The following is a 21,597-nucleotide window of genomic DNA, read 5'->3' on the forward strand; positions in this document are numbered from 1 at the left end:
AGCTGGATGAATCCCGGCGGCAAATTCACACACATATTTATTGGATTAAATACAATCAAAATGGAAAAAAGAACATTGTCAATTTCCTTGGCAAGGAGACATTCAATATAAAAAGTGCAGTTTTCCTTAAGCATGGTTGTCGTGATCATAGCAAATTGTAAGCTGACTTTTTTAAGCCATCGCATTTTTGATCTTGGTCCATTTTTTCGATGTCTTTTAATAGGATATTATATTTGTCACCAAAATAGGAAATCGTTGGTGACGGTAATCTCCTTTATTCAGAGATGATTGGTTTATATTATGAAGTTTGGGGAATATTGTCATTGTTTATGAGAATTACAATAATTTGCTGCTAATAACTTAACATGGACATTTGGTGCACTGCCATAGCTTCACTCTTTTTTACATTAGGCCAAGTCAAGGTCTGTCCAATTCATTGACCCATTTACAGGCTGGTTGAATAAATGTAACCAAAAAAGTTTGTTCATGTAAAACTCTTGCAAATAAGTAAAAATAAACCCCCCAAAATGTCAAATTAAAAATGTCAACGGTGACGTTGACCTTAATGCTGTCTTGTTAAAAACAAAACACAGATATTTGTCACATAACTCTACCCTAATGTCTATTTCTCCTGTGTTGCTCATGTTCTTAAATACTGTGTCTGCCTCCTGAATGGGTTCAGTTCTTATGTTACTGTGAATCATGTTGTTGTAAAAAGACTTCCTGTCTTTAGTCCATTGGGATTCCTACTGGGTCACGAACCTCAGTGGAATTCAGTCCACATCTGTTTCCTTGAAGTCTTCATCCACTGTTACTCAGAGCCTTAGTGTCATTAGTGTCTTTAGATATTGGGGTGTCTCACTGTGTCTGTGTCCGGAAGAAGTGATTCATATGGCCTCAAACTGCAAGCATCATGAAAGCTTGTTTCCACAGGGCTGCCATGAGAATAACAGTATCTGTGAAACACTGGCTGCACCGCCATTCCACCCATTTCTCATGTCAATACACTGCAGTGACAAACTCACACACACACGCACACATGCTATCATATTCAAATTCAGTCCTTCCCAAGGCAGTGTGTTTGCTGCTGCTTTGTGTTGATGTGTTGATATGTATCGGCAGAGGCTGCTGTCATGAGGAGATTGCAGTTCCCTCAGGGTTGACAGTGACCTTGTGCTTCTCAATGAGTTTCTTTCTCATATTCATACAGAGCAACAGAGTCACAACTCTTCATTATTCTTCCTTGGTATTTCCCAAAGATGCAGTACACCTCCCACATGTGGTCTTTATAAAGGGCCCCAACTAATTTCAAATCCCTTGCCCTAACAATACATTGTACTTGCATTTGAGCATATGCATCATCATCCAGACCTACACAAAAAAAATATCAGCAGCTGTCATTATATAATTTGTATGTTTCCTGTGACTTCTTTTGTGCTATAATCTGTGAATAATTTTGCTTGGCTTTCAGTGTCAATATAACATAAGCTATTGTTCAACTGTCATTACTGTTTCAAATCCTCCTCCTACAGCTTATGTAACTCTGGTTCCTGCTGGATTATTCTCCCTTTTGATTTGGTATTTCTACCTTTTACATTTCCTGTTACAGTCATGTGAATGTCTATAAATAACATGTGGGAACGCTGAGAATCTCATTATAAAATCAAAAAACAGCTTAAGATGTTGCCAACCGTGGGAAAGTGGGCTATAGTTCTAAAGAATGTAATATCTTGAGGTTGAGGTAGCACAATAAATGGGGTCATTTTTGTTAATTTACAAAATGCCAGGAAACAACAACAAAGTGACTTGTATAAACGAATAAGTTTGTTGTAAATGATGTGATATATAATGGGTGATATATTACAAAAGAGTTCACTTAAAACCTCTATAATTTCAAGTCCTTGTTTGTAATATCTAAATATATGCAAAACATGCAGAATATTTGACCAATGGAAGACCAGACTTCTTATTCCCCCCTCTGAAACTTGTTTCTGTTTATTTTGCTATCTAAAAAGTTACCTAAAATACATTATGTACATAGTTTCAAAATGTATTAGTTTAGTCAAATCAACTGGGAAAAGAAGGTTATGTGCAAGTGGCCCATGCAAACATCCAAAATCTTGAATATAATTGCATTACAGCAGATAAACAACAACACATCATAGGCCGAAAAATATCCCAGTTTTCGCTCTTAAAAATCAAGCTATGTCATTTAAGTTTAAAAAAGTTGACTTTAATGTGCAAAAGAGAAAGTGTTGTTTTATGGAATGGAGAATGCATAAAGTATCAATAATGCAAATTGACAAAATCACCTTAAATACCCAGTTTATCACAATTTAACATCTAACATACTAACTGCTGTGAAACACACCTTTTCAACACAATTTTCCAAACAAAAAGCCACAAAATAAAAGTTCATTATATATTGCCTTATTCCAGTAAATATCCCTATTGAAGTATTAATAACAATGTCAATGTTTTTCTGTCTTTATCTTTTTTTAAATTGCAACATTTCCATGAGAAGTCTCATTTGTGTGAATGATCAACTTTCGCCATGTGAAATGTGCTGCATGTACAGAGGTTAGCGCTGGTGCCTCACAGCAAGAAGGTTCCTGGGTCAAATCCCTGTTGGTACAGGGACTTTCTGTGTAGAGTTTGCATATCCTCCCTGTGCATTCATCCCTCCGGGTACTCCTTCCACAGTCCAGATATGCTTGTTAGGTTAATTAATGGCCCGTAGGTGTTAGTGTGAGCGTGGCTGGTTGTCTGTCTCTATATGTCAGCCCTGTGTTTGACTGACAGCCAGTCCAGGGTAAACCCCGCCTCTTGCCCAATGACAGCTGGGATCAGCTTCAGCCCCTCGCGACCCTGAACGGGAAAAGCTGTGTAGATAATGGATGGATGTAAAAAGGTCCTGCGGGGCATGCGTTCTGTCCCCTGGTAGATTATTTGTGCACTGCATGGTTGCATTCGTCAGTTTTTTTTTTCTTTTATGAAACAAAATTGAGATCTGAAGTTCACTCTTTCAAGCTCTGCATTGCACCTCCTCATCAGGCAGTGTGCGGGGGGGTCTGATGCAGATATTCTTATCTCTGCTGAAGTAACAAACAGTCATTAACGGTGAATTATCACACATCTCAAAGGGGATATAAGCCTGGCAACTTCAAAGAGACGGCCTTTGCAGGGAAAGGCTTTGATGTAAGGTGTGCAGGAAGTCTTTCACAGCATTACCAACCTAAGGAGCATTACTTTTATATAAAGCCTTTGTGAATATTCCGAGTCGATGCAGAAAGTCAAATTGAATAGATAATATCGTGGTTAAGAAATTGCTTAGTTACAGTTCACAGTGGGATCAGCATGTAATATGATCATCTCCCATTTAATGCTCACCTAAATCTAATTTACATTTTCATATTCTTTAAAAGGTTTTCCTCTAAAATAATTATATTTAATCTTTACATCACAATCAAAGTAAATCACCGCCCACAGCAGGATTTCAACAGCTGGAGCTAAATTACATTTACAGAATGGACTCCATGACAAAGTTCAAGAGTGTGAGTTAAATGTGTGAGGAATGTGAAACAAATCTATCTACATCTTCACACTGTGCGCTGCATGCTCGCTCCCACTCCGCCTGTCAAAGCTGTAGCTGTGTCAACCTCGCCTGAGCAAAGGCTTGGATATTTGATCCGTGAGTCAGGGTGTGTGCCGATCGATCCTGTCTTTGTAGTACAGTTTATCACTCCTCCTCCTCTCTGTTTAAGTGAGAGAGTCTTATTCCATGGATCGATAGTCCTTTGATTTGCCTCTTTGTGCTCTGAGAGGCTGAATGCTGATAAAAGTCTGAGCCTCTGTTCCTTAATTGAACTCGGTCATGTCATGGTTTACTCTTGTTTAGTTAGTTTGTTCCTTGTTTTGTTACTTAGTTAATTGTTTATCCTAGTGTTGATTGTTTACTAGTTTAGTATTTAGTGCTTCCTGTCATTTCTGATCCTTTGGTGCATTCAAATTGTCTTTTTTGCTTAGAGAATGTTCCTCACTGAGTGAAATGACCTGAGAGCATGTAAGTGCTGTTTGAATCCTCTAAAAGTTAAGGAAAGGTGCGTCAATGCTTCCTTTATAACCTCCTTTGGCATAGGGTGCACTGGACCATCCTTTACGAAAGGAGATGAGATAATGCCGTCCCACAATTCCTTGAGGCCGCAACATTTAAAGCGACTCGCGCATCGGACTGTTCACAAAAACTAACGATGACCGAAAAGGGATTCAACATATTTTGTCACATTACACATGCCTGTATCAGTCACAGCAACTTCAAAGCGCAATAAAGTCTACATGTCACAGTGTTTACTGATTTGTGTGGTGGTTCTTAAAATATAATGCAAAGCCATATAATCAGATTATAATCACCATAACACAAACAGCACTCTGTTTTTCAAGAAAAAGGGATAAGAGACATTTTTAGCCAGATGACGTTTTATTCAACATATTTCATTCACTTCAGAATGCTTTGTGCAGTTGTACATCTGTATGCTGCAAACATTATGTATATCTTTCATAAATGTAACAGTTAATTTCATACAATCATAGCCTACTTCTTTTGGATTATGTTGATTTATGAGTAGACAGGAAGGTGAGCATGAGCAACCATTCTCAATGTGACAACCATTTGGTTTCACTTTTGTTACTCGTATATTCCTTTTAATGTCAATGTCCTCTTTAAAACACCTTTCTGTTTCCTTGTTTGAGGTCCACACATCTCCTACACTTGTAGTTTAATATAACCGGAGACAGACATGTCTACAGCAGATATATAAATATATAAATATAAATATCAAAACCAAATTTCTTAACAAACTTTTCAATAATTTTCATGACATTTCAATAAAACCACAAATGTGCATCTTATGGCAACACAGAAAAATTCAAGGGATCAACAAACTCACAGGGAAGTATAAATCCCTGTACAGAATTGGCAATCCATTATATTTGTCAGGGGATGTCTGAGTCTCGACGGCGGTGGTTAACTGGCCTTCTTTCTGAGCAGCAGATCAACATTACTTTCCCTTTCCCTAAAGCCTTGGATTACGCGTCTTTAAAAAACCCCATCGGCAATGATCTCAGAGTTTTAGGAACAGCGGGTTCAAGTTAGAACCCGCTTTGTTGAAAAAAGACCAAATGCCTGGAAAAAAAAGTAAATGACTAGATTTCTATCTTTCTGTAAACATGAAGGTGTAAAGAATATTGCGATGTATTTTATAGAACAAGTTTTGACAGAAGTGCTATTACCAATGACTCTGATACAATGATATACAGAATATAAACTAGTAGAGCACCAGTGACATGTGAAACATTGAAGTTTTCACAGCATCATGGTACTTGGTTAGGTTTTTGTAAAAAAAAAAAATATACTGGCCCTTTCCGAAAAGCCACAGTATGTAGTGCAGACTTTCCAGTATGGAGTTTCAGTAGACTGAACCCTCATGGTCATTCAGTATGCATTTTTTTGGGTCCGCCTCAGTAGACTGAACATTTCAGCATGGATACTAACTTCCATGTTTTGTGCAGTATATGGTTTGGATGCATCCTTTCAGGAAATGAATTGTATTTTACCACCCACAATGCTGTGCGAAAACAAACGTAAAACCTCACTTCATGTGCGCCTCCAAATCAAACCAGACGAGGATGAAAAAAAACAAAAACAAAAACAAGGCCGGTTCGGCTAAAGTGCCTTTAAAATGTTATGTTATTAAATTGTTAACATGCAATGTGAAGTTTTGTATTATTTACTGAGCCATCGAGCATATCACATCTGAGTAGGAGTGTCAATAACATGAGGCGGGCTAATGACGCCACTTCCACTCTATACAGCACGGACAGAAGGGACTGTCTACTGTCAGATTGTGTCGGCACTTTGCAATTCGGAAGCACCCACTGTCTGTCTTTCCCTCGACCCCACTTTCTCGGCACGGCCGGTCATGGCAGATAAGGTTTCTTGAGGTGTCTGTTTAAAGCTAGATTTGTGATACTGTCGCAACGTGCTAGCTCATTGGTGGATCAGGATATGTAGTGTAATGAGATAACGTTGGCTCCTATTTGGTGCTTTAAATACAACATGTATTGATCTTTTGAGTGATTTAGTTCAAACAAATAGTTGTCAGTAACTCTTTAAACAACATCTATGATTTCAGGTGTGTTGGCTTATTAGACTTCTGAACATTTACATGAATACAAATCAAATACATGGATTAGGATAACACTGTGGTTGACTCAAAATAGGTATGTCAGTTACGCAAGTCAGGTTACAAACTCGTACCTCATAATTCATGTTATATAAGAGATAATTATACTAGTTTTTCTTCTTTCATAACATAACGTCAACTTCTCATGAAAGTTAAAATGAGTTGATGATAACTATGTATACACAGGGGAAATTAATTCTGGTGCGAAGAGAGAAAGTTTTGTGTTTGATCCATCCCTCCTTCCCGCCTGTTCTATTTTTATTCACTAGATCATCTGACACTCCACTTACCCTTTGCAACCGTATAATACAGCCTATACAAACGTTTTTTTGGGGGGGGTCTGATTGTATGCAGTTTTGTAGCTCTGTGTGTTGAGCTATTCATATTGTATTTGATTCCAAGATTGATGAAAACTGAATATGACATGTCTTACTTTATCATGGGATTAATATGTTCTGTTTTATTTGTTTAAAGGCTGAGCTGAATCTTTTTATTTCCTGTCTTTTTTCCCTTTTACTGTCCACTCCAGTCTGCCTTAAAACAACATGAACTCTAACCTCATGTCAAAAATAATCTTACAGCACCAACATTTTCTCATGTCACTTCAGCCCAATGGTCTCATGAGATCCGCACTGCCTCAAGTGAGCGTGCAAAGAACGTTTTCCAGTTAACTTTCTGGCCAATAATCACTGGTCTGTGAAATGAAAGGTTGGAGGGTCTGAGTGGATCCTTCTTGACCTCTTTTGAAAGCAAAATGTGCCCAAATACAAGCGACCCACTTAGCCGGGAAATGACGGAGGCCTGCAGTGGACCTCAGCATTGGCCACAGCTTGCATTAACAGTACAGATAAAGTATCAGCATGCATACAATGTGCTGCGTCACTGAACTATTTCTCTCGGCATTCCTGCACTCCGCCAGCTGTATCTCCCTGCTTTAATCTGTCGGTCACGTCCCCTAAAAATACCCTCCCTCTCTCCTTCTCTCTCGCTCTGTCTCTCAGTCCTCTGCTCTCATACAGAAGAATTCCTTGTCTTTAGGGACCATGACTACAGAGGGGTGTTACCAAAGAATTATATTAGAAATAGGGTGTAACCCACCACCATAAGTACAGTGTTCTTGGGTGAAGTTCTGTCTGTTGTTAGAAGTAAAAAGGAAAAACAGCATCTGCAGCTGTAAAAGTTCAAATAACCTTCCTTTGGAATAACAAAGTGTATTGTGAGACAATCAACAGGGGGCTCTTTAAGCGTGAGTGGTGAGTAGAATCCTTGAAAATGTAAAATATTGTCACAATGTTTGTGCATTCGACTACAGAAATGACTTTCAAGCAATGCAAATCCCTCACTAACTGAATGTGTCTAAAGGCAGTGTAAACAGAATTGTCTCTTTCAATACTTGTAACTTTTGTGTGATAGCTGCAGACAGTAGTAAGCTAGCAGGCAACTCAGAGTTGCGATTGAGAAGAGAGAGATTTATGCAGCACGGACTTTCAAATGAGATCTGCGACAATCCAGTTTGGGTATGAGATCTTCTTTCATAGTGGTGTAACTGTATTAGTGCACTTTAAAAGTCACCAGCACCATAGGAGTGGTTATCCCTTGTCCTCTCTTCAGTGACACAACTGCAACAATTAAGAAAGAAAATACCCATTTGCCCCCAAAAGTATGAGTTTCTTTTTTCTTCCTCTTCATTTCTTTTCCTTGCTCGTAGAGGTGTCCACAGAAGGAAGAGAAGACGAGGCTTCAGGAGGAGTAAGGGGAGGATTGGCTGAGCACGGCCCAGAACAAGGTGATTTAAGCTACACTGTTTTGAGCTTCTCAACGATATAAATCCTCCACATTTGGTATTTAAAACGGTGTAAACAAAAAGTTTTGTCTTTTTGGAAAACACACTTGTTCACTTCTGTACCAAGAGATGAATCAGAAATGTATAGATCTCTATGATAATTAGTCTTTAAGTAAAAGAGCGGCCTACCAAGCACCTGACTAAAGCTCTCTGATTAACCCATTCACTTTTTAACCCTGCAAAAAAAACACAATAAGGCATAAAAATGCCACAATGAAAAAACATTTATTCTGTTTTCGAACATCTTAGAAAGAACACAATACTTTATAATAGTGAGGCTGCTCTTTCCAAACATGTTCAGTCTTTAGGCGAAGAAAAGCTAAGCTAAAGGGGCGGCTGGGGTTTATTTGGTAGAGTCAGTTGTCTGTCAACCCGAAGGTTGGGGGTTCAATGTCCAGCTCCTGCAGCCACATGTCCAAAGTGTTCTTGGGCATGACATTTAATCCCAAGCTGCTGCCACTGCTTTGTCGGCGGCGTATGAACATATATATGAATGGGATTAGTTAATACTGATGGTCACATAGCAGCCTCTGCCTCAAGGTGTAAAAAGGCTTTGAGTAGTCAGAAGGCTAGAAAAGCGCTAAACAAGCTCAAGTCCATTTACCATCTAAACAGCATGGTGTCCTCATGTTAAAGCACAGAGTGGTATCAATCCTCTCGTCTTTAAAGCACATCAGAAAAAAAGCAATTGTGGGGTTTGAATCGACCCATTTTGCTTACATTGTGTTTCCTCATTTCCAGCAGCTTTATCTTGAAAATCTAACAGTTCCGTGTTCCAACCTCCAAGCTGCTGCCAAGCTGTGTTCAGGGAGGGGTCTCTCTGATTTAGTTTTGCTGATTTACTCCCAGCAACATAAGATGAGGAACCATGGATGTAATACATACGACTACAGGTGTAGAAGTGTTGAAAAGTGTTAAGTGTAAAGTGGGAGAAATTGCAAGGGAAAGTGTTCATGACAAACAGGAGAAAAGGATGTTGAAGTGGGTCGGGGATTCATTGCGCTAAGCTGTCATGCATCACATTAACTACCCCAATGCTTCCTGCAGGACATGCTTTTAAAAAATAATCAACAACATAACAACCTACATTATCTATGTAGCCCACTGCTGCTTCATGCATACTGTAACAACCTCCCACACAAACAGAGTGCAACACATATCTGCTTTCTCCAACAACCCGTTGCCTCGGGGCGGGTGCACTGCTGGCGGCAGGGACACATCATCAACCACTGCAGCTGAATAAGTTTAGCCTAAAGATATAACACCGCCTCTTTTTCGTGGCAGCTAAATGTTGGGCAGAATTTGTCACTTACTCAAACTCGAGCCCAAAGGGAATGTCAGTATTCCAAGCATATTTACTTCAACCACTATTTGTTTTCCCCTTGCCCCACCTGCCACAGATGTGTGTTGAATGTACCTACAGTCTGGGTTCACATACAATCTCGATTGTCAGGTCGTTACTCCCGCTGACACCACGGCCTCGTCTGAGTGACAGGTTGTTTCTGTACTCAAAGAGCTGCATGGCTTTGCCTTCAGGCTCTTTATTGTCATTATCAGACAACAGCAGTCAGCTTGCCTACTAAGCACAGGAACAGTGATTGTCCAACAATTGTTTGGAAGCCATTAGAAGAAGTAGGTGAATGCCTTTGCTGTGACATAGGTAACTTCAGCATTAACCCTTGGCTTTTAGCACAATGCATGGTTCCCTTTGTTTTTCTTTGGGGAGGGGAGTACATCACCAAGGTAACTTATAATGCAAACCTTGCCCGCTTTGAATAATTAAATGTTCGAGATAGGAGAACAACCAGTATAGAAGCCCAGCCTATATTCTGACCAATCCCTTTTCTTCACTGGTATTGTGAGAGGGGAGAAGGCTTTGGCTCTACCTGAGTATAGAGTAGAAGCATAGCATTACCTCTAATGCCAGGAGTAAGTAGGTTATGGGGTGGTGATAGGGTGATGTAAAAGTTGCCCTGTTCACTCTCACTGTGTAGTATTTCCCCACAAAGATGATTGTCCTTAATCTTATTAGTGTGAAAGCTAACATTGCACTTCTCTTTACTGGATTCAGGGGAATTCACATTCCCTGGCACAGCTTCACTCAGGCCACGTTTACATGCGACAAACTTTTGGAAACAGTCATTTTTCATATTCATTTATAAAAATGTTCTGCGTTCAGACGACAACATTTTGATAATAGCCGACATGTAAACGGCTCAGCTAAAACAACAAGAAGCCTTGTAGTATACCAGGACAGTAGTTGGGAGTGTGACTTTTTAACTCTTCCTTCCACATCAGGGTGAGGTGTAATACAGAAATGTTTGAAGCAAAAATGTTTGTGTGGACAGAACATGAGCTGGGGTTGTTACTCCAAGTGACCCTAAGCTCCAAAGAGAGTACATTTCCAGAAAATGTTGACAGGGAGTGAGAAGCACAAACACAAACAAAACTCTGGAGTTCGCCATTATTGTTGTAGTCCAACTCGTGCATGACTATTGACTGAAACCTTAATGCGCATGTGCGTAAGGTCAGTTTTTGGAAAAGAACAGCGTTTCACCGGTTTACATCGCAATGGAGATGGTCCCATTTCCAAAAGTTTGCACTCTGGGACCCGTTTTCAAAGCCTTCCGTTTTCAGACACCCAAACGACCTGTGTTAACGAACAGTAAAGTAACAAAAGGTTGCTGCTTTTGGATGAAATCGTTGTAGAGTGAACAGGGCCTCAGATAGTGGTAATGGTAGTCAGAAGTGGTAAAATAAATGTGATTGCTCATGTCGGCCTTTTTGAATAATAACTGTCCACTCTTACACTTTTCTATACTTGTTTCAGATAACAGTAGAACTGGCTTGTACTAAAATAGGGGTTAAAGGGCATTTTATTGTTGATATCACATAAACATAGACATCACATTTACACCTATCTCATGCCTGATCATTTTTTTCTTTCTTGTTTTTTCCTTGATTGAACTCGTGGGGATTTTTTTTAGAAGATATTCTTGTACAAAGTTCTAGATGGGGCTCAGAGAAACAACATCACTGAGACTTTCCTTCAACAGCTTCAATCATTGACTACTGCCAATAGAAAAAAGACATCCACACAAAGCTTTGTGTGCAAAATATAAAGAGACCATCTAGATTCAGTCACAAATGTATAACATCAAAGTGTTTGTTTGATACATTCCTGATGTGGTTGGCACACTGAAACATTCATGGTTTTAAGTTACACTCTGTAGGCACACAGCTGAAAATATCCAAGGTTCACATGTCTATTTCTCAAGATGCAAATATTTGCCATGAAGCCATGAAGGAGGGATTACAGTATTTTTGTCACAGATACACTCTGAAATTGGCCATGACCAGTTTGGCTAGAAGGCAGCCATGTGACATTAGATGTGATGGATTGTAGCCAAGGACACAAACACACATCCGAGTCAAAGTGTCGAGTTCTTCTAGGCTACTGCTATGAATCATGTTAAAAATCCTAATGTTCATCTTTGGTGTTCATTAGGGCTGTCAGCATTAACTAGTTAATCGCGGTTAATTAAGGTCTGTAATTAATGCATGAATTTTTTAAATTGTGATTAATCGCATGCTCTCATTGTCTCTCTGGGCACCCTGGGGGTAAGCCTCTTCAGTGTCTCCCTGAAGTCACAGTGATGGAAAAGAACGACATTGCTGCATCTCTCAATGGCTCAGTTCACTTTAAAGCATCTCCAAGACAGCTCAGTTGACGAGTCAAAAGTCATGTCCACCGTATGACATCAAACATTTCACTTTTTATCATTTTGTTTAGCTGATTTAAATTCATTTTGAATCTGTAACGAGTTCCTTTATTATTATTTCAAAATAAAAGCAGGTTGAATTCAAACAGCAAGTACTCACACCTTTAGACTGAACAACAATTCAAAATAAAAGCCGAACAATTTTTATTTTTAACTGCAAGTTAATTGAATTTAATATATCAAAAATGTGATTATTTGTGATTCACTATCGAAATGTATTCATTCATCGCAATTAGAAATATATCGTTTGACTGCCCTTGAGCTGATATCTACAGTATGTCTGTGTAATGTGTGTGTAAGGGAACAACCAAAAAGTTAAAACACACCTGATGCCAGAAAAAAGGAGCAACCATCACAAGAACAAAATAAGCAGTGTGTCAGCTGCAAAACCACAGACAATCGAAGCCAACAGGTGAGAAATTCCTAGAAAACCACACAAAGAGACAAAACAGACATAAGAACATAACCACTTCACTGCATTGCAATTTGATCCTGCAGTATCCAGGGTTTCTTGCAAAGTGATGCTTGAATATTTCAAGCCAGAAATAAAAAGCTCCAAGATATTTTAGGATTTGAGATGTGGGGAATGCAGCGGGTGAGTAAACACAGCAACATGTCACCCTTTAGCTGAACTGCTCCTCAAAGCCTGGAACTTTAAAGTCTTGACTAATTCGGTAGTGAATATGAAATAGGGGTCAGACAGAGCAAACCATGTTATTCACGTTGGCCTCTGGCCACATGCCAGCGTTAAATAAATAAATTCTACAGCACACAGAAACTAGCTTAGGAGCCTTTTAAACTGGGTTATGAGTGCTTTGGAATGATGTATCATGAATTAAAACATTTAGAACAGTCCTGCTGGTGATTTAGCTCTGCATGAGTAAATCTCATCTAAACCTTTCCCCTGAATCTACTGAATAATGATACAGATTTCCTGTTTGTTTTTATGAATATAAAAAAACAGACAGTTTTGATGTTTTGTCCAGGGTTTAACCTTACTCTTAAGCTTAACCAGGTTTTTTTTATTAAGTACAATAAAAGAGTACAATTGTCATATATTAGAGGATATAGTTTGTAGGCCTCTGCTCATGTAGGTATACATGGCATGAGGCATGTTTCACAATATCTTCCCCATTCTTCTTCTTCTTATTTTTTTTTTATGGATTTGGATTATTTCAATGGAGATAGGACTTTTATGAATTTCAGTGTAAAATACAAGATGTAACACGTTAATTTACTGTAGATCTGCAGTCCCCAGATGGAAACATTAAAATGACAACATACAAATACAAAATGATATGTGGCACCACAGTCGCCTCTTGCGATGGTCCTCGTATGAAAACCATGCTTTAAATGTTTTGATTAATGAATTCAAAGGAACTTTAAAACTACTGTAAGTAAAGCCTTAGAAAATACAATAAGCAAATTTAAAGAAAATATTGAAACTCGTAAACTATATCATTAAACAGTGTTACAAAACTGAAATCAGTCATTTGTATCTAAAACTTGTATAACAGAGAGCAATGCTGTTCATTTGAGTCTTGATGTATGGGACCATGTTTAAACAAAATGCTGTGTGTGAGGAAATCAGGAAATGAAAAACATCCTTGCTGAACTATGCCCAAAACAAGTGTCTGATTTGCTTAAATACTGTAAATACATTTTTCTTATTCTAAAAAGGCACAATTTGCTTATCCTGTGAAAAGACGAAGTGAACCTCAATTTAGTAGGGTGCGGAGATGCAGCCTTGATTTGATGTGCAGTCAGTACTTCAGTATCGACTTCTCAGCCACTTTAGATTTCACAGGACATGTGCTGTTTGGTAGGCAGTTAGCCATGTCTTATTTGACCAAAGACTTAAAAATCAGGGTAGATTACAAATGTCAAAGCAGATGAACCAACTTTTTGTTAAAATGAGCATTAGCCATATATAGGATTAGACACAGAGTTCTATTTTATTATTTCAGTAAATTGGTGTCAAGCCCATGTGCCTTAGCTTTAGAGTTTTTAGTGCATTCATAGGATTGGATGGACTTACTCTCTGATCTAAGTCGCTTTGGATAAAAGTGTCTTCTAAGTGAATTGTAGAGAATCTTAACGTAGAAATTCCTGTGGAAAAATTGTGGGGCAATTTTTCTTATGTTTACCATTTACAATGTCTCCCAAACAAATGAAGAAGTAAATGTGGTGGAAACATTGACTTAGACTGAAAGAGGAAGTCAATATGTGGCAAAGGGTCAAAGTTCAAGGTCATTGTGACTTTGAGTCAATCACAGTCTTGTGAATTTGATATGTCAGGCAAGCCTCTGGGATTTTTTTAACATTTGTTTTCCCCCCTGAAGAGAATGATGATCCCTTCCACAGTTAATACACTCTCTCATGGTTCTACCCAACTTATTGGTTCTGCTGTAATTGTGATATCACCTGCTCTGCCTAGAAACTGAGGATACATACAGTACATTCTTTGGTGGTACTTGTTTCCTAGAAAATATTTTTTTTAGCCCGCCCCTGTTGACCCCTGTTGGCTGTTTCACGTCGTTGTATTGTTTTTAAGGGTAATGTTGTCTTTTAGTTTTAAAATAAATATAAGTATCCCCCACCCTTCAAAGCCACAGTTACTATATTTTTCCTGAGGAAAGACTGATGGATATAAACCGCAACATGACTGGCTGGTGAAGAATTTAAACCGTGTGGCTGTACATTTTTATTACATTAAGCAAATGCATCATAGCATGTGAACTTTCAACTCCACCAAATGCTTGGCTTACTATACACCCCTGATTTAGATCGCTGGCAAGCGACAGCAGGACTGAAATGGCTGTCAGGCCAAGTAACCTCAGCCTGTTTTAACTTGATGGGGCTCAGCTCGGTTCAACACCTCTCTGATGAGGACCACTGAAATATTTATGGCGGGGTACAGGTTTGTGAGGGCCCCAGAAAGAGAGAAGACTCTGTGTCTGTTATAAGTGTCTGAAAATGGAGAGCACTTAGAAATGTCTCCTTTCTTCCCCACAGGCTGGCACTGACAAGAAGATCCTGCAGGTAAGAAGTCAGCCGAGCTGTAATCGTCGTGAGCTTACCATCCGCTGCTTTCTCTCCCTGTCACTCTCAATACTATATCTGCCTGGACTTTATTCTCTCATGACAGATGAAAATTTAGCATAACTAAGTCTGTGCATGGACAAAAGTCATTTTAATCAGGGTGACAGAATGAAACCACAGCTAAGAAACAACTTGGACAGTTCTGTTCTGCCTGCATGTGACTGTTCTGCTGAAACACCATTATCCACTATTATCCACACCTTTGTTTAGAGAATGAAGCGGAAGCTCTTGGTCATTTGTTGCCCTTTATTTTTTTCAAGACATATCTATTGATGTCTGTGGATTTGTGTATAGCAGAGCAAATGTTATTACAAGATACTCATTCCCCTCATTTTTACATTTCCACACATCCTGTTATGAACCGTGAGTGATTTTGGACATCCTTTTTTTTTTTTTTTTTTTTCCCATTGCTCACAAGATAAGCCATGTTTATATTCTGACCAAAAATTCACACCTCTTGAAGAATAATTATGTAGTGGTCTCTGTTGTTAACTTGATTTTCTTTCTTCTTTTTTAATGTTTTTTTTTTTTTTTTTACAAAATAATTGCACATGTAAAAAAAACGGTCAGGGTGTGCCGTATATACTTAAATCAAAGCTGAACTTCATTTTCATCATAGCTTGACTTGAAAACCTATTTTACAACAAACCTAATTAATTAATGTTCTTTTTCAGTGATAGCAACGCTGAGGATCACTTCTCCAATGGCAGAAAGGATGTTTCATGAAAGTGGGCAAGATGGCCGATCAGGTGAGAGATGGGAGGAGGCTTTACTGTTACCCTCATGAATTTATATTTTCAGTATTTAGTGTGACTCCTTTGGTGACCACTAAAGCTAGCTAAAACTGAGAATATTGAGGTCATGAATGAAGAATTTGGTATTTAAATTGATAGTCTCCTACAGATTAGCCAAATGCTGACACTCTGAGCTCTAAAGGCCCTTTCCGACTAAAGCCCTCAATGTAGCAGTTCTGAAACTGAGGCTAAATGGATAAACCATATTAATGAATAATATAAAGCCGGAACTAAGGCTGCAGTATAGCATCTATTTTCCTCTTGCAAATGATGACCCCTTCATTTAATGTGTCTCTGCCCCCGGGTTGTGGTTTAACAAAGGGACTGAAAAGCACTACTAAAGAACAATGTTATATTTATAGCTCCACTTAGTTATTCCTGTTTGTTAATGTTTTATTGAGCTGAGGGCTGTGTGAAGTGAAAAGATGCTGTGTTTGACTTATTGTGTCTCTTTATACTGTCCAGTTTGGCAGCTCACAAGTTCATAAAGCTCTGACCTGGCATTAACCTTTTTATCTCTCAACTTTTATGAACACCCAGACTTCAGAGAAATGTTTGGACAGTTTATTTAGACGACGCAAGAACTTGTCCTGAAGTGAGAATTTTCAAATTTACATATTTTTTCTGTAACTGCGCCTTGAGAGTTGTCTTTCCTCTTGCATTTTAAATTCTCAGTCCTATCAGGCATGGAAATGTAGAAATCAAGTAGAATTTTTAATCACAAATATTTATAGGTATTTTTTCTAGTTTGAGACAAGTAAAAGAAAACATACTTATATACATACAGTATATACTGAGGGAGATTTACATCTGTCTGCTGTGGACTTCATGCAGCCACATGATGTTTATCTGTATTTGTCTTAAGAAAATAATATTCAATATTGTTTTAAAACTCTTAAAAAATAAACCATATCTGCATCCGTCATTGTAATAGAGAAGCCAGTGTAGGCCCAATAGACAGAAAAAAATGTGTTTCATGGAAGTATAACTCCATGGGGACAGATGTGTTTTAGTCACAGAAATACATTTACACAAAAGTACTTTTTAAAACTCAATACAAGTATTTCATGCGATTCAGTCAAAAGTCATTTTGCTCTAGGTGTACTCTCTGAATAAAGTTATTCTTTAGGCGCCTGTGCATGACATTTTAAATGTAGGTTGTTTAGGTTGTCCAAAAGTAAAGAGCCATACCAATATAACAAAACTAATGGAAGTGAGTTAAACATGTTTGGGACACCAAGCATGAAAGAGGTCATTTAAATTCCATTCTGTCCTCTCATATTTCAGTCCTGGGAACACTAGCTGTGCAGGTGGAGAGAGACCCTAAGACAGGTGCTACTGTCGTCAGGTCAGTGACCCCTGTGTCCACACCAGCTGGTCCTCCCACGGCCAATACTGTTTTTGACGATGGCAGGAAGAGTATCCACGCTGTGGGAGGGGTGGGAGGTCAACCCTCAACTGAGGAGCTCGGGCAGATCTTGAGCATGATCGATGGGGTTGGCATGAAAGTGTTGTTGGACGAGGTTGAAGTCATGCCAAACAAGACGGGGACAAAGACAGAGAATGAAGATGCCAGGACAGCTCCGGAGGGGAAAGTCCTGTCTTTTTCTGCCTGTCATGCCATATCAGAGGAGGAAAATACACAGTTTGACAGCTCTAGAAGCTACAATGTGAAAGCTGAACTGGGGACAGACAACTATGCTGTAAGCATGGAAAATAAGGAGGATAAAAATGAGGACAGAAGCATCACAGCGGTTGGTGACATTGCAGGAGAGGCAGATAATGTGTTCGATGAAAAGCTGGTGGAAGGCCCAGTCACTCTTCTGTTCCTGGGATACGCTGATGACACAGCTGACCAGTGTCAGGATCCAGGCGACCACCAAGGCATGCTCACCGTGGAACGGGTGATGATCACTGAGGAAGGAGAAGAACATGTCTTAGATCCCGAACCATCAACTCTGGAAGGGAAAGAATTCCCTCAGGAAGTGTTTCAGGAAGTTCTTCTGGAAGGAAACGGGGCAGGAGCTAAAGTCCAGGGAGAGGAAGGTGAAAAGGTTCGACATGATTCATCTTCATCTGCTAAAGCAGAGGGAGAGACCACGTCCAAACGCAAGACCTGTCAGTGCTGCTCTCTCATGTAAGAAAATGAGTGATGGAGAGACTCACTCGTCAGCCTTTACTTTCTCCTTTGTTATTTTGAGTATACATTGATGCCTTATTGACTCATATGACAGAATAAACCTTCACTTGGTTTGTTCTTACAATGGCTGAGATCATCCAGCACTTCCAAATGTATTATTTTTTAGATCTTGTATAGCAGATGTTGACTGTCAGTCACTCCAAGGGACTACTAAAATCCACTTCCTCCCTCTGGTGGACAAAGCTGAGAATTTCAACATCGTGCACTGCTGCAGGAATGCAGATGTCTCAATACCTTAAAACCCCATCCTGTGCCTATAATCAGCCATAAATATTTCATATGTTTAGAATTGTATGCTCTACGAATGAAAAAAAAAACAGATTAAGAATATTTTACAGAATTTTGCCTTTAACAACTAGAATTGTGGTAATATTCATTAAGTGTGTGCTTACTTTTTTTTTTTAAGAAATGATTGACAACTGAGCTTTTATACATTAAATACTGTGCTAAACATGACTCAGGGCTGTAGCTACCAGTTAGCACACTAACAATGTTCCTGAATGTTGGGTGTTTTAATCTACTGATAAGGAGTTAGAGATTTCACTCCTTGAGTTTCTTCCACAGATGTATTTTAGTTCAAAAATTCTCAAAACAATAGTATGACATTTTAGAAATACACTTATTAGGTTTTATGTTTAGGATTGGACAAGAAGAAAGATATATCTGTAATTCTACAGCAAGCAGCTGGTTAGCTTCAGCTCAGCAAAAAGAAAAGACTAAAAGCTCCTTGACAATGCAACATGTTTTGTTTCTAATGAGTGAAATAAACAGGATGAATTAATTAGCAATGTTAGCTGCTTGTCTTGTTTTTGTGCTTTGCTGGTAAACAGTACCTTTTCATTCTTAATATCCCTCATTATTTCATGCTTGTAATGGAATTTTTGTATTTCTTCACATCTTGTTCTATTGTTGCAGCTTAGAGACTGCATGTAAGAAATGTGAAATGCTGCACACACAAACATTTTTAATTTAGCACTTTAATCACTAAATAAACTGTAATGGCATACTAAACATTTTTTTAGGGTTTTATTATTTGTATCACTTTTATTTGCAACTTGTTCATTGCACTGGATGTTCACTAAAAATGTAATGACGATATAACAAAACGGATTCAGTTATGTTATTAACTCATATCTATCATTAGAACTGAACTATAAACACAGAGGCATTCTAAAAAATGAAATGTGTGTTCATACACTTCAATACAGCCAGGGTCCATTGGATCTGTGCATCAAACAAACAACACAGAGTTATTGTTGCACACGTGGTACAGTGGACAGGAGGTTACAGGTGCTAAGTAGATCAGCTGGATCCTCAGCTGGATGATTCATTTTTCCATTGTGGTTGGCTACTACTGCATCACACCTTGGGAGAATTCCAACCCTTACAGGCAGGTAGGTCTCTTCTTTTGAAATATTTGCTTTTTTGTCTGCCTTTGTTTGATATTTAGTAACTACTCTCTCCCTGATGAGGGCCAGATACTATAAGTACAGTTTTATATGGTTATAGCAAGAAACATCAGTGAAAGTGTGAACGATTGTGTTAAAATTAACGTTTTTTTCTTATATATTAAAAATAAATATACAATTGAAAAAAAATGAACTACTAGAACAGCAGTCATTTCCATACCTACGTCTAAGTACTGGAATCCTGAAGTAGCATTTGTGGTATTATTTGAGTTTTTTTGTGAAAGAATATTAATATTTTTAAATATTGTTTCAAACTATTTAAAACTTCGTCATAATATCTGTATAGAGAATATTCTTTGAGGGAGGATGGAATAGACAGGTAAAGCTCTTTAAGGAAGATTAATATGTCCCGTTGCTGAAGCTTTACATATGTTATGTTAATCCTGTTGGTAATCCTGAAATGGAGTTGGCATTAATCCCCTGATTGAAGATGTAAATATAGACTCATAGATATAAAGTCTCAGGGAATCTGATAATGAAGGACAATGTTGTCAAAGAGAAGACGTTTATTTAAATGCACTGCATAGTGCATGCATGTTCTCTAGCAAGCATCAGAGTGAATTTAAAGTCAAAGGCTGGTCACAGAGCACTTTCAGTGAGTCACTGTGGCTCAGTGAGAACATCCACTAGCCTGATGAGTAAAGGTCTGTTATACACAACAGAATGGTGTTAAAGCATCTTTCTCAACAGGTAAAATGGTGAGATGATGAGAGCCTTTGTGGCTAGCAAATACTGTACATGGTGCGCATGCCAAAATAGAAAAGGCAAAGCCGATTAAGCTTCCCTTTTGTCAGCAGAATTGGCTTTGCTAGGTCACAGCAGGGGAGAAGAGTCACCAAAACAACACATGCCGAGCTGTAAAAGAATAAGGGAGGTAGCTCCTCCTTAATTTGTGCTTTTTAAAACAACGTCCTAAATTGTTGTGGTCAGGTAAGGTAAATGAAAGGCATTAAATCTAATTAACATGTTTTAAAACAGTAAAGCCAAAACAAGGAGCCTTATATTTCATATTATAAGGTATTAAGGAAAGGCAAGGTAAGTTTATTTATATTACACATTTCAGCAACTATTTCACATTTCAGGTAATTCAAAGTGCTTAATATGTAATCAATAATAACCTTAAATATGGAGTGCAGTGATGTTATCTGCTCTGCACACCTTTCAGTGTAATAGTCTTATCGTCCCGACAGACACAGATTCTCCTACTGGTCTTGCCAAATCGAAATGGGTTCTGTTTTACTAGAAACATAAGTTACCTCTATGGCAAAGCAGATAAATGACTGTAATACGGAATATGCAACTGGGAATGCTTGGGTTGGAACATACCAAATTAAGGCACAACTGACATGGTTAAGTCCTTAAAGATGACTTTTTTTGTGAAAGATTAGAAAAAATCTTTATATATTTATAATATTTTACCCAGCATATATACAGTACAGTTCTTCCAAAACAAAATGTTAGAATGTATTTGTAATCCAAAGATGTTTGCTCATACTACTTTTTCTTTTCTTAGCACTTCATTTTCGTTTTCAACCTCCTTACACTTTTTTCTGTCTCTTAAAGGGGAATAGATAAGAAACCTTAAAGTGCTTCAAGTCTTGTAACCATGGAAAAAAGTGATCCAAGCCCTAAGCCACAAGGTTCTGTGTCCCAGGATGATGGTGGTTTGTGGATGAAGATGGACTCCAACCATGGAACAGAACACACAGAAAGCCTGCCAGAAACCTGTGGTGAGAAAACCCAGGATGAAACCACTGTCACTCCGTCTGCCGAGGCAGTGGATACCAGTTTCTACAGAGGGATGGATAATGTGGATACAGATGATGATGTTTTAAGCCAGCTACCTACTCCTCCTTCTCCACCCTTCATGGTTCCTCTGCCTCCAGCAGAGGGCTGCACGGATGGAACAGTAAATAATTCCAAGTTGACCTTTGCTAATGGGGCAGCTGACGCCACAAAAGCTGAGGCTAATCCTGATGGCTTAGACTGGCATCATAGTGAGAAGCAGTTAATGGTAGCACACAACGAGCTGGATGAGTTGATGGCAAGTAGAGAGAAGGCTTCTAAGGAGTCTGTGGACACAGCGTCTCTATCGGAAAACAAGGAGTCCGCTCCATCAAAAAGCCAAGACCAAGACCCATCCTCAATGGAGAGTGTAGGTAGTC

General features: G+C 38.7%; 1 protein-coding gene across 3 annotated transcripts; it reads left to right on the forward strand.

Annotated features, from left to right (window-relative positions):
• Positions 1-7,232: 7,232 nt before the first annotated feature.
• On the forward strand, positions 7,233-18,756 carry LOC132954116 (uncharacterized). Of its 3 annotated transcripts, none has more exons than XM_061026575.1 (5): positions 7,234-7,495; positions 7,951-8,028; positions 14,883-14,916; positions 15,650-15,718; positions 17,051-18,756. In XM_061026575.1, the coding sequence occupies exons 4-5, from the start codon at positions 15,673-15,675 to the stop codon at positions 17,902-17,904; spliced, it is 900 nt and encodes a 299-aa protein (XP_060882558.1). In that variant the 5' UTR covers positions 7,234-7,495; positions 7,951-8,028; positions 14,883-14,916; positions 15,650-15,672; the 3' UTR covers positions 17,905-18,756. The 3 variants fall into 3 exon arrangements, with proteins under 3 accessions (XP_060882560.1, XP_060882558.1, XP_060882559.1); XM_061026576.1 differs by having other exon boundaries at positions 7,234-7,488; XM_061026577.1 differs by lacking the exon at positions 7,951-8,028 and having other exon boundaries at positions 7,233-7,495.
• The last annotated feature ends 2,841 nt before the right edge of the window (positions 18,757-21,597 follow it).

Source organism: Labrus mixtus, chromosome 20 (assembly GCF_963584025.1).
Source record: "Labrus mixtus chromosome 20, fLabMix1.1, whole genome shotgun sequence".
Classification (NCBI taxonomy): domain Eukaryota; kingdom Metazoa; phylum Chordata; class Actinopteri; order Labriformes; family Labridae; genus Labrus; species Labrus mixtus.